This window comes from Myodes glareolus, chromosome 13 (genome assembly GCF_982192425.1).
Source record: "Myodes glareolus chromosome 13, mMyoGla1.1, whole genome shotgun sequence".
In the NCBI taxonomy this organism is placed as follows: domain Eukaryota; kingdom Metazoa; phylum Chordata; class Mammalia; order Rodentia; family Cricetidae; genus Myodes; species Myodes glareolus.
In genome coordinates, this window is record NC_142038.1 from 57,705,831 (window position 1) to 57,717,862 (window position 12,032).

The 12,032-nt window shown below is 37.0% G+C and overlaps 1 protein-coding gene across 1 annotated transcript; it reads right to left on the bottom strand.

Annotated features, from left to right (window-relative positions):
* Positions 1-883: 883 nt before the first annotated feature.
* LOC125405837 (WD repeat and SOCS box-containing protein 1) lies at positions 884-11,451 on the bottom strand. The gene is made up of 2 exons (XM_048442582.3): positions 11,347-11,451; positions 884-2,359 (listed from the first exon to the last, which is right to left on the bottom strand). The coding sequence occupies exons 1-2, from the start codon at positions 11,449-11,451 to the stop codon at positions 1,064-1,066; spliced, it is 1,401 nt and encodes a 466-aa protein (XP_048298539.3). The 3' UTR covers positions 884-1,063.
* Between the last annotated feature and the right edge of the window lie 581 nt (positions 11,452-12,032).

A 12,032-nucleotide genomic window follows, 5' to 3' on the forward strand; every position in this document is an offset into this window, starting at 1 on the left:
TCGCATAGAAACTGTATTATTTAAATCACTGCTTGGCCATCAGCTCTAGCTTCTTTTTTTTTGCAACGTATTATTTTTATGTCTTTTAATTAAAAAACTCAAGATATAAAACAAGCTTTTTACATAATGCATACATTCTCAACATCTGCAGATGAGATAAATAACAGAAGGCAAAAGCAGACATATTGTATTGCTTCTCTTTGGTAAGTCACCAATATCATTCTCTGCAAAAAACAGAATATGTGTTTGTTTTTTTAAAAAACAACCCATGTCTTAAAACAACTGTGCCTTAGTATTAACAAAATATTCAGCAATAATGCAGTGGGTGTATCTTTTCAAATTGACAAGAACGGATAATACTTTATTCTCTGAGGGTTAAGTAGCTGCTTTCCAAAATTAAGGCCTACAGAGAAAACAACTTTTTTCTAGCTACCTTTGTACTGGCTTTTTAAAAACGTCACATTCAAACTCCCTGACACAATTCTTGTAGACTCTTTTTGTTACATAAAAACTCTCTCATCAGTCTGATACCACCCACCCTGACTAATCCCATTTCCTATGAGGCGATTCTGCTTTAATTCAGCATCACTGGGACATCTGAACTCAGTGTCCCAATAAAAAACACCAAAAATTCCATTGAATTTGTTCCAACAAACAGCACATATATACACCGTGGCTCTACTGGAGCAATATATACAGGTCAGGACTGAGAGTTAGAAATCTAGAACGGCCATTCAATACATAGCAGCTTGTATCTAAATATATACAGGTATGTATATGTTTTCACAGTTAATCTTTAAAAAAAATTAAAGTTAATTTTAAATTTAAATTTTAAATTTTAGTTAAATATTAAAGATTAAAGTTAATCTTTAAAAAAATGTTCAGAAGTATTTCTATGGTCTATAAATAATACTTTAAAAGTTCAACTAACAAAAGAAATGAAGAGTCAATCAAATTAAATAATCTTCCGAGCTTCTAGAACAAACGCTTAAGTTGGTAAAGCTCGAGGTGCTGTCTTGTGAAGAGTGTCTGTTAGGCCCCACCAGGACAGGCAGTCTTCCTTCTAAACCCGGTAGGAGAGAAACTCCAAAACTTTGGAAGGAACCGGAAGTTTCTGGACTTCTTGGATGGGCATCACTCTTCGGATTGACATGCAACATAGATGCTGAAGGCTAGGGACTTGCCTTGGAGTGGCCCAAAAATAAACACTTCCATCATGTGTTCCAGCAGCTAAAACACTGCCATCGGTAGAAAAGGCACAACAGAGACCATTGCTGAAAGGGGCAACTTGTACTGGACAGTCCTCATCAATTCTCCAGAACCTCACCATTTTATCGTCAGCAAGGCTTGCAACATGCAGTCCATCATGACTGAAAGACACAGCTCGTACCCATCGGTCATTTGCTCCTCCAGCAAATATTGGAGTAGGCAGGGGAAACAGGTGCCCGAATTCCATCAGAATGTCCCCATTGTGTGGATCCCAGACATACACACGAGTATCATAAGATGTAGTAGCTAGCAAAGCTCCATCAGGAGAAAAGTCACAAGCTACAACATCATGATGATGCCCTTCTAGTCTCCTTATCATGGTGTATGTATCCATATTCCAAAGGAAAACTGTTTCACTGGCTCCAACTGAACACAGCATGGAAGAATCGGGAGAGAATGCACAGCTGTACACCCAGTTCTGATGTTCCTGCAACACTTTCATCATGTTTCCATCATCTTTGAGGTCCCACACGCGAAGAGTTTTGTCTCTTGAAACTGATACAAGGATAAAGCTCCCATCTGGAGCAAAAGTTAAGTCTCTGACCACTTCAACATGGTCTACCAAATTAAGGAGGAGCTTTCCTGTATATACATCCCAGATTTTGATGCGACCATTGTTTAATCCCGTGGCAAGGAGTAGCTGATCCTGTCCAAATCGGAAGCGATGCCATTCTATATTAACACAACGGCTCTGTTTTTCTGGAACTGAAGACCCAAAAGCAAGACTCCAGACTATGTCTCCACAGTCTATAATGTGTTCACGAGGCTTATTTTTCTGACCACCAGTACTATTTTGTCTTGTCAATTTTAGACAGCTTGAATTGGCAACATTCTTGGAACCATGTAAAAGAAAGTTCTTAAGGCACTGGGACCACGGGACAAGCTTCACTATGCGATATCCTTGGGACCATGCAAAGTAGAAACCATCTGGAGCAAAAGCCACAGTCCAGTTCTCACCACCACATTTCTTGTCAAAAAGAGCTGCCGGAGCTAAAAGTTCCCCTACAGTACGTGATCTCACGATCTCTTTCTTGTTAACCCTCGGGGGAAAAGGTGGCCATCTATGGGGCACCGTCTGATTCCGGGAACCCTATTCGGACGCGGCAACAGAGAAGGGACTCGGTGGGGGCTAAGGGGCGTGACGCGGGCTCGGTCCTTCCTGGTTGCGGTTGCGGGGACCGAATCGAGAACGCAGGCAGCCACTGCGGACTGCCCGGGGAAAATCACTGGCAGGCCTGGGACCGAGCCACCGGGTCACACTCAGACAAAAGAGCCGGCGCGCCTTCCACTCACAGACCCACAGAGGAGACCAACACCTCCGCAGTCAAACCAGACACTGAGCAGCTCTAGCTTCTTATTGGCTAAAACTTACATGTTAATTTAACCCATCTCCATTAATCTGTGTATTACAACAAGACAGTGGCTTACTAGCAAAGTTTCATCATGTCTGTCTCTGGTGAGGTTACATGGCTTCTCACTGGTTCTGCCCTTCTTTCTCCCAGCATTCAGCCTAGCTTTCCAAGCCTTACTAAGTTATGCTCTGGTATAGGTCCAAAACAGTTTTCTTTATTAACCAATGATAATCACAGCATACAGAGGAAATCCCACATCAGGTGAGGATCCTGATCTGTGAGGATGAGTATACACTCTATGCAGTGAACAGATTAACAACCTTGAAGATTAGAACTTGAAGACACATTAACAAGTACTGTTTAACTTTCCACACCTCTTACCCACTATGATGGTTAGTATTAACCGTCAACTTGACAGAATCTATACTGATTTGAGGAATGGGCCTTTGAATGCACACGTGTTGCCTAGCAGTTTCCTTCAAGATTAAAACCTTCCATCCTTGAGTGAAAATTCTTAATACATAGGATTTAAAGGAAAAGGAAAAGAACAGGATACTTTAAAACAGGATGTTTATAAGGATGTAAAATGACAGGATCTTCCAGGGTAGTGGATGGAACTGGGGGAGGGGTGAAACAGTCTGTTCTCCACTGAGGATCTTAAATTTAAGGAAAGAAATAAACAATTCAATATTGGCTCAGGAAGTCCCTGAAACTGACAAGATTTACTAAATTCTCTACATCCCCTAGAGAAAATAAGCACCAAGACTTCTGAAAGACACTCTCTGATAAACTCAGCTATGAAAAGATTCTCAGACAAGCCCAGAAGGGTAAAGGAAACAGAGACCAGTTATGCTACCTAGAAGAGGCTAAGATCAATTGAGTCACCTGGAAAGGACAAGCTTCCATCATGTTTATCACTACAGGCTGTATAATATGTTCCAGGTTTCTAGCTTTTGTCACAGATGGGAACAAATCAGTGACTGAGGTTTAGCATTTATGCCTAAGTTATATGCCTTGTAAAAAGAAAGACAACAACATAAACTAGAAATTCTAGGAAAATAATATACACTTCAAGTTGACACTGGTGAACTTTCTGGAGCCCAGACAGCTAAGACCAGTGAGTTGTTTTCTAGAAAGGAAGAAATGTCTGCCAGGCATCATGCATTCTTGAGTCACTGACAAACAATAATTCTTGATGGAAATCAGTCTATAGAATAGGATATTAGTTAGAAGTGAAATCTAGTAGATGGTGAAATGCTAGTAAACAATATAGTGAATAGAAAAGTCCACATAGTATTAGAAGAGAGTGAGTATTTGAAAAGAATTTTAACATAATTTTGTTTAAAACATCCAAATAAAGGAGGAGAGAAAAATGCTTTAGTGTGAAGTGATGTCTTGGGTGTCAGGTTGACAAGTAACAGACTTGTGTGCCTCTATCTTGTTTGTTAGCTTGATTGAACTAAGAAATACTTAGGGTGTTAAGGAGTATGCCTATGTTTGTGTGGTATAATATATTAAGAATGGATTAACTGAAGAGGTAAGACCCACTTCTCTGAAGATAGGCAGTATATACATACATGGGCTAGAGTCCTTGACTTCCCAGAAAGGGAAAAAGGAGACATCCACATGAATACTGACATTCCTCTTTTTCTGTTTCCTCATCCACTAAAATGTGAGCAAACAGATGCATTCTGTTGTGTCTTCTCAACCATGACTGACTAAATACCCTGAGAGTGAGACAAATCAAGTCTTTTCTACTTCACACAAATTCTTCTCAGGTAGTTAGTTAGATCGATGAGGAAAGTAATTTACATAGGAGGTGTCCAAATGGCAGTATAAATAATTAGGTAGAATCTTAGAAATAAGACATTATCAGTGTAATGAGAATCTTATTATAGAAAACAGTGAAGATGCTACATAGCAAATTCAACTGAATAAAAATAATGGGGAAATTAGAGGTGGGAAAGAAAATCTTTTCAACAACACAACAGAAGGACATAAAGTTCTGGCCAACACAGTGCACACATAAAACCATGGGAGGCAGATGAAGAGATTCCAACACTCTATAGTAGGAGATTCAGACAGAAATGAGAGAAAGAAAAAGAGAAAAGATCAAGGAGATGTTGATGATAAAAATCATTGATTAATGAGTGCAATGTCAAAATGTAAAATCTTTATATATAAATACAGCAGAGGAGATGCAAGCTACCATAATTAAAGGTTAAAGATTCATGATAACAGAATAATGGCAGACTTCCCATCTAACAGGTCAAAGTGACAGCAGAAGAATTAAGAGAAAGAAGGGGATAGATAGAAAATAGAAGAGCCTTAATTCTTTCAGTGTATTCTTTCTTCCAGAAAGAAGGTACAAAGTAAACAACTATATAACAACTATAGCAAGAGCAACAAAAACCCAATCATGTGTGTTAGTCTTAAGATGGGGAAAGGTAAAGTCTCTATATTACTTAGGAAAATGACAAAGTGACTAAGTGGCTTTAGACTTTACTTTTGCATATGTACATACATTTTGTGTGGTATGATATATACAGCTTCAGAGTACATACTAAACTATTCAATCTCTAAAGAAAAATAACTATAGAATTCAAGCTAATCTCTCTTTTAAAATGATGTATATTTTATTACTAAAGGGAAGTCAAGACAAAGGCAGAACTGAGAGAAAACGAGGTGATCAAAAACAAAATAATACAGACAATTATAAATAAATATAAGCATTATAGGCATACATAGGTTATACTTATCATTATAATTTTAAAAAGAAGGGACAGGTAGAAATGTCTACTTTGTTTCCCAGTGCCACAAATAAGGCAAAGTAACACTGTATGTTTAGAAGAAATCAAATAATCCTGGTGTAAAATAACATAAAATTAAATTTCAAGTGATAACACTAAAAGGGGTCAATATGAAAACCTGATGTGAAGAAAATATAAATGTGAAGAAAATGAATGAAAGCAACAATCTAATGTGCATATAGATACATAGCCTTAGGTGTACTAGGGAACTTCCTGAAAAATATGAGAAAATGACAACAAATCTACTGTCATATTGGAGTAATTTAATCTGACAGAAGTAGTCCTGAAATGTGACTTTCAGTTTAATTTATTATAATCTGATTCTGAGAGTACAATGCAGCTTCAGTGTGTTAGATTGTCTACAAAGAAACATTCATATGATACAATAAGCTATCAAATTTTAGTGTTATACAAACTCCATCTTTGGTCGCTATATGTTCTGTCAAGGTATAGGCAATAAAAGCATTTTTTTCAGATTTTCATTATGTATTTTGAATTCAACAAATAACCACACTAAAAATTGTGATAAACTCCAGAAAATTCATGGACTTTATGCAAAATGTAAGACTTAAATCCTCACGATATCAAAAATTATAGTATAAAGTTAGATAAATCCTGAGAAAAATGTAGATAAGTTGTTGAGAAAACATAAGTGATTGATTGCTTTCTGAAACACATAAATTGATACTCTGACAGACTTATAGATGAACATTTGTCAAGCTTTATAACAGATGGTCTTTAGGTCACAGAACCAACTGGTAGAATTTGGGGATCTAATTTCCATATGACAACAATCTCATCTGGGAAATTTCTTAACTCTAAACATAGTACGTAGGCCTCTTTTATAGCAGGTACTAAGAGGTCCAAGCTAAGTCAGTCTCATAGTTTTCATTCTCATAAAGTGCCCATGGAACCATCTCTAAGGAAATGACCCCTGATTTTCCTATTTATATGATTGTTTTTTCACTAATATTTTAGTCTTCCTCCACCTTTGATATAACTTTCTCTTTCAGGGTAACATTTAAGTTATGTATCGTTTTACATTAGTAAAAATCACTGTGAAGCCATGTGCCTTTTCTTTGTTTGAACAAATAGTTATTTCTTTGTTTGATCCAGACAACATATTATTAATAATGCTAATTTTCATTTTTTAACTGATAAACGCTTAAAAAGATTTCAACTTCTTTAACTCTAGTACTGTCATGTATATAATAACTGACTTTGAGTTCACTGTCCTTCTGTCTCAATCTTGCCAGTGTTGGAACTGTGGTTGTGCAATGTCACATCTGACTTCTATATGATACTATTTTCCTTTTAAAGTTTTATATTACAGAATATCCCATATTACTTTATACAACAGGTTGTTTGCTTTCTTTGACCAGTTAATTTCATATTCTTTAGTGATCAATTCAATTACTTAAGTATGTCACTCTCCATTAACATATTGATTATTGGCTTGATCAAAAGGTGTTCTTTACTGACTGTCTGAAGAATGATCTAAAATAGCCATATTTTCAGTTTCAAATGGGTGAGTTCATTAAGGAAGCAGCAAGCAAAATTAAAAGCACAATAGCAAGTAGCAGGAAGAAAGAAACAGCTAGAAATAGCAAAACACCATCGAATTAGCACCCAACAGAGATAACTAGAAGAACATTATTGAAAAAGAAAATGCAAGTAGCATCATCAACCTGGGAACTTGCATCTAAGAGAAATCAGCTAGGGACAAAGCAGCCATACTGCTGCCCCAGCTTGACTTTCTCTCCACCAATGAATTTCTTACTTTTCCTTCTCATCATATTCAAGATATTCTATAAAATTCTCTCATCTTGTCTTATCAATTTTGTTTCTTTGCCTTTCATGTGCTTATCCTTTAATTGGTGTGAGAAGGCATGACTCATATTAAAAGTAACGAAATGTAAAATGAGTACTATGTGTAATAAGTTTCATGATCAAGCAAGGCAAAAGGAGGTCTGCTGGACTGAACAGACCAAGAAGGAACAACATCTGAATTTTGGAAACTCAGGCAAGAGACACTCCCCAGGGATCCTATGCATGGCTCTCTGTTTCTCTTCACATAGTGTCCTACATAAGGTAAGTGAGTAAAGCTGTCAGACTTTGTACACTGTTAGTATAAAAAAAATAATGATGATGGAAGAGTAGAAGTAGAGTTAAATTTGTCCCAGGGTTGATGCTACTTTTATAGAAAATTAAATTATACATTTAATTTTTAAAACAGCATGCAGTTTATACGTATTCATGGTTCAAGTGGGCTACCAAATGTTTACTATTTATAGTATCCTATTTAACAGTAATGCCCTGAAAATAAATTTGTGTAATATTCCTTTTCCTAGCATTTAACTTTTATTTTTAGCAATTTCTTGAATTTATTCTCTGAGTATCATTCAAATAACTGACCACAAAGTCTTACTCTTTCAATTCTCATACTAATATTATTTGCTTTATATTATTCTGAACTCATAACTTGGATTAGTATTTTCTGATTTTCTTTTAAAGAAAAAATCAGTTTCTTTCCTAAAAGAAGAAATAAACAGATACTGGAGGCACAAACACTGATCCCATAGCAAATGGACCCTTTTCCCTTTTGGCTTGCTGTCTTGGATCGCTGAGATTCTGTTACAGTCTTGAGGGAAATAGATCTTTCTTCTGTGCAAAGTATTCTGAAACAATGCCTTAGTCACTATTCAGAAACGTATAAGGGTGAGAGAACAGTCAGGGGAGGGAATGTTCTAAAATCTGTTAAGTTTTGTGTCCTCTTTTTTATTACAATTTCTATTTTTGTAATGTAATTGCAACACTTCTCCCTTCCCTCCAAACCCTCCCCGCTCTATTTTAAATTCATGGCCTCTTCTTTAATTAATTGTTGTGGCATGCAAACACACATATACACCACGTACACACACACACACACATTCCTAAATATAAAGGTTTCAGCACATATAAAGTTGCTTGTATGTCTGTCTTCAGGTTGGGCTGACTCTTTGGCATTGGACAACCAATTGTTGGACCGTTCCTTAGGGAAAACCACCTCTCTTGCTGTCAGATTTCCTCAGTTGCCTATAGTTCTTTGTGTAGGATTGAGGACACATGGTATTTCTCTGCTTACTTTGGTATAGCCATTGGTGTTGTATTTGCTGTGTCACTTTTAAGTTTCAACCTGTGTAAGCAAATAGAAAGGTAACATGACATGCTCTTAGCTTGACATTTAACCCCAAATGTTATTCTTGTCAATATATACTGGTGTTACTGTCTATTTTTCCTTCTCTTAATCTCATCTCTTCTTATGTTTCCATCACCACCATTATCTAAAGTCATTGATTCTTACATTATGATAAAGACTAGGCATGAGAGATATCACACAAATTTTTTCTCTTTTTAGGAACTCTGTTGGAGGAGGAAGGTTGCTTGGTTGTTCTGGTTGCTCGGCCCCAAAATAATCACACAGAAACTACATTAATTAAATCACTGTTTGGCCCATTAGCTCTAGCTTCTTATGGGATATTAATTTAACCCATTTCTACTAATCTGTGCATCACCACGAGGCTGTGTCTTACTGGAAGAAGTTCTGGTATCTATCTCTGGAAGGGCTATATGGCTTCTCTCTAACACCTCCTTCTTCCCAGCATTCAGTTTAGTTTTCCCTGCCTACCTAAGTTCTGCCCTATCAATAGGCCCAAAGAAGCTTCTTTATTAACCAGTGGTATTCAGAGCATACAGAGGGGAATCCCACTTCAACTATCCCCTCAAAGTGGGAAAGAACAAACATAGAATGATATGCTATGGAATTATGTGACAACACTAAAGGATATTAAAGGGCATATGGCTCAGAGTTACATGTAGTTGTTGGGTGATGAGTCCCTCTTGCTTAGACTATGCAGTTTAATGGTAGAGAACATAATTTTGTTCTACGTCACCAGCTTAATCTTCTTCCAGGCAGACTATCTCTTTCCTGTCCTGTCCCTATGTGCTCTGTTGGCAGGGCCTGGATGCTGAGACTGGCAGGGGCTACTGGAATTGAGACATGGAGGCTTCTTTTCAGGTCGAAGAACAGCAACCTTTATTTTGCCTCGAGCTAAAGCCTTTTATACCTCTACTACTTCTGTGAAAAACCACTGGCCAGAAAGAACACAAACATACTTATTAATTACAGACCATAAGGAAGTTCCACTGTTGGAACTTTTACAGCTCAGTAGAAATCTCTGATGAAACACTCGTTATTCCTTATATCCCTTAATGTTAATTTTTTATCTCTCTGGGTAATGGTCTTAAAGACACAGACAGTAATTTACACCTTTTTCTATCTGCATTACAGTGCCCCAGGCTTGAGGAAACACAAAACATTGTGATACAGTGATGGAAGGATTTGGGGCAAAGGGGAGACTTTTTTAATTGTATCCTTTTGAAAGGAGATGAATTTGAATATTTTTAACCGGAAATTTATATGTATTGAAGAGAGGGTGATGACTTCTGAGAAGGGAGAAATGACAACAGAATACTGAAAATTATGTAGAGAAGGAGTTGAGGGCTTGGAACTTTGAGTTAACTAGACTTAAGGTTAAGTTGTAGTTGATGATACCCTGGTGCTTTGAGTCCATTTACAAGTTATCAGCATTTCTAAGTCTGTGTTTGATAATATTTGTAATACTATTATTAAATATATGAATGTAAAATGTTAAAATAAAAAGCACATTACAAGTGTTTTGTAAAGTATTGAGCGGAAAACAGTTCATAGCACCAATGAGCACACGAAAAGTTATGCTAGGGCCTATAGGTGTATGTGATTACCCTTAGCATCCCTGCTTCTGCTGACTGAACATACCCTTTTATTGTATGATTTGTTTGGCTTAAAACCCTATAAACAATCTCTATTTTTATGTTAGGAAGGACAGAAAGTTTTACTTATCTTTGAAGATCTAGGCCACTGAACCCAAAACAACCATTTGTAGTGTGGATTTCAGGATCATACTTGCCAAAGCTCAAGCTCCAAGTGGCACCAGGACAGCAGTGCTCCCCCTTTGCGGTGTTTATGAGACAAAGTATGAATATCTTATGTTCAAGTTTTTGCCAGTTTCATAAAGCAGAGCCAAATGATGAGCAACTTGGCAGATGACGGGCCTAAGCAAGAGGGATGAAGGGAAAGGAGCCAAACTGCGGGATGATCAGCTGAACATTCCCTTTAATGCTGATCATAGGTGCCAAGGCATATGGGACATTGTTCATTCCCTGCATGTGAAAAGTGGGAGCTTCAAATCTCCAAACACCTGTGCACTCCCAGTTTGGAGTCAAAACTGGTGCTAGATGAAAATTCAATTGTGCACTGGCTCTAAGTGAAACATGTGGAGGGCACTAAGGGCTTATACATGCACATGTAGTAAATTCTTGTGTTTTCTTTTCACTTTTGAAAAGATGGATTAAAGACGTCACAGATTCTTTTGAAAATATATCTGTCCACACTCAAAGTCCTATAAAATATGAAGTAACTAACACAGGAGGTTAGGAGGCAAAGAATTTAGAGAGCAAACTGATTCCCAGTTTTGCAGAAAAGGAGCAAGGATAGAGCAATATGAACCCTTGAAAAGTCTGCAGCCTGATTTTAGCACAATTGCTCTCTGCTTTGGCTCAGAGGGACCCTATGACTTGAGTTCTTTTGAATGCCCAGAGAACAGGCTATGTCCATTTGTAGTTTGTAGGTAAGTTCTGTGGAAGTTTAGATCCATTGAGGATGAACAAGGGTTCAAGAAGTATTGATGAAACAAGACCCTGAGAAGATGAAGGTGGAAAGAAGGAGAACTGAAAGGGAGAAGAGTAAAACCAAATACATACTTTGCATTCAGGTCTGCCTATAACTCAGGCGAAGCCATTCAAAGCTCAGAGAATTTGTGTTCCTGGGTAGTTACCTGGGTAGTTGTAGTAAGTGGCATCCCTGTTTGGACCAAGGGTTCTCTTTGGGAACCACACATATCCTCCAGTTTTACTTCTATAGTTGCTTTGTTTTCAACCATTGTGATGATTAACTTTCACAGTCAGCTTGAAATACTGTTTTGTGGAATCAGAACTCTGTGTCTGACTTTGACAATGTTTCTAGAAATATTTAATTTACAGGGAACAGATCCTCTGAACCATGGTTGTACCATCCCGTTCACTGGGGACCAGACTAAATAGAAAGGGGAAAATCAACTGAACGAAAGTTATCTCATTCTCCTGTATCATGTCTAGCTTAGCATTATGGGCTAAAAATCAGACTCTGAGACAAAATAAGCACTTTAAATTTCTTTTGTCAAATATTTTGTTTTCTTTTAGAGTCAACGTTACATAATGAAATGTTTCAAATTTTGAATATAAAATCTATTTTCTGAACAGCTATTTCTGGGCAGATTTCTTTAGACTTTTAAAGTTATCTGAAAAAAATTAAGTATGTATAAGAGTAAGACATCAAAATATGTGTTTTCTAAACTTGTCAATTAAAACTTCAAAGGAATTAAGTATATTAATTTTTGCCATACTTCAGCTTCTTTGTATATAGTTTAAATACTCTGGTACTTCATGATTTGCCACCAGAACTTGATTAAATGATTGAAATGAG

What these genes read in the sequence shown, in the direction of transcription:
- LOC125405837 (XM_048442582.3), bottom strand. Translation starts at nt 11,451, where the DNA reads ATGGTTGAAAACAAAGCAACTATAGAAGTAAAACTGGAGGATATGTGT. An exon ending in CACTTACTACAACTACCCAG is followed by an intron (nt 2,360 to 11,346) that starts GTAACTACCCAG and finishes GCGTCCGAATAG; the next exon opens with GGTTCCCGGAATCAGACGGT.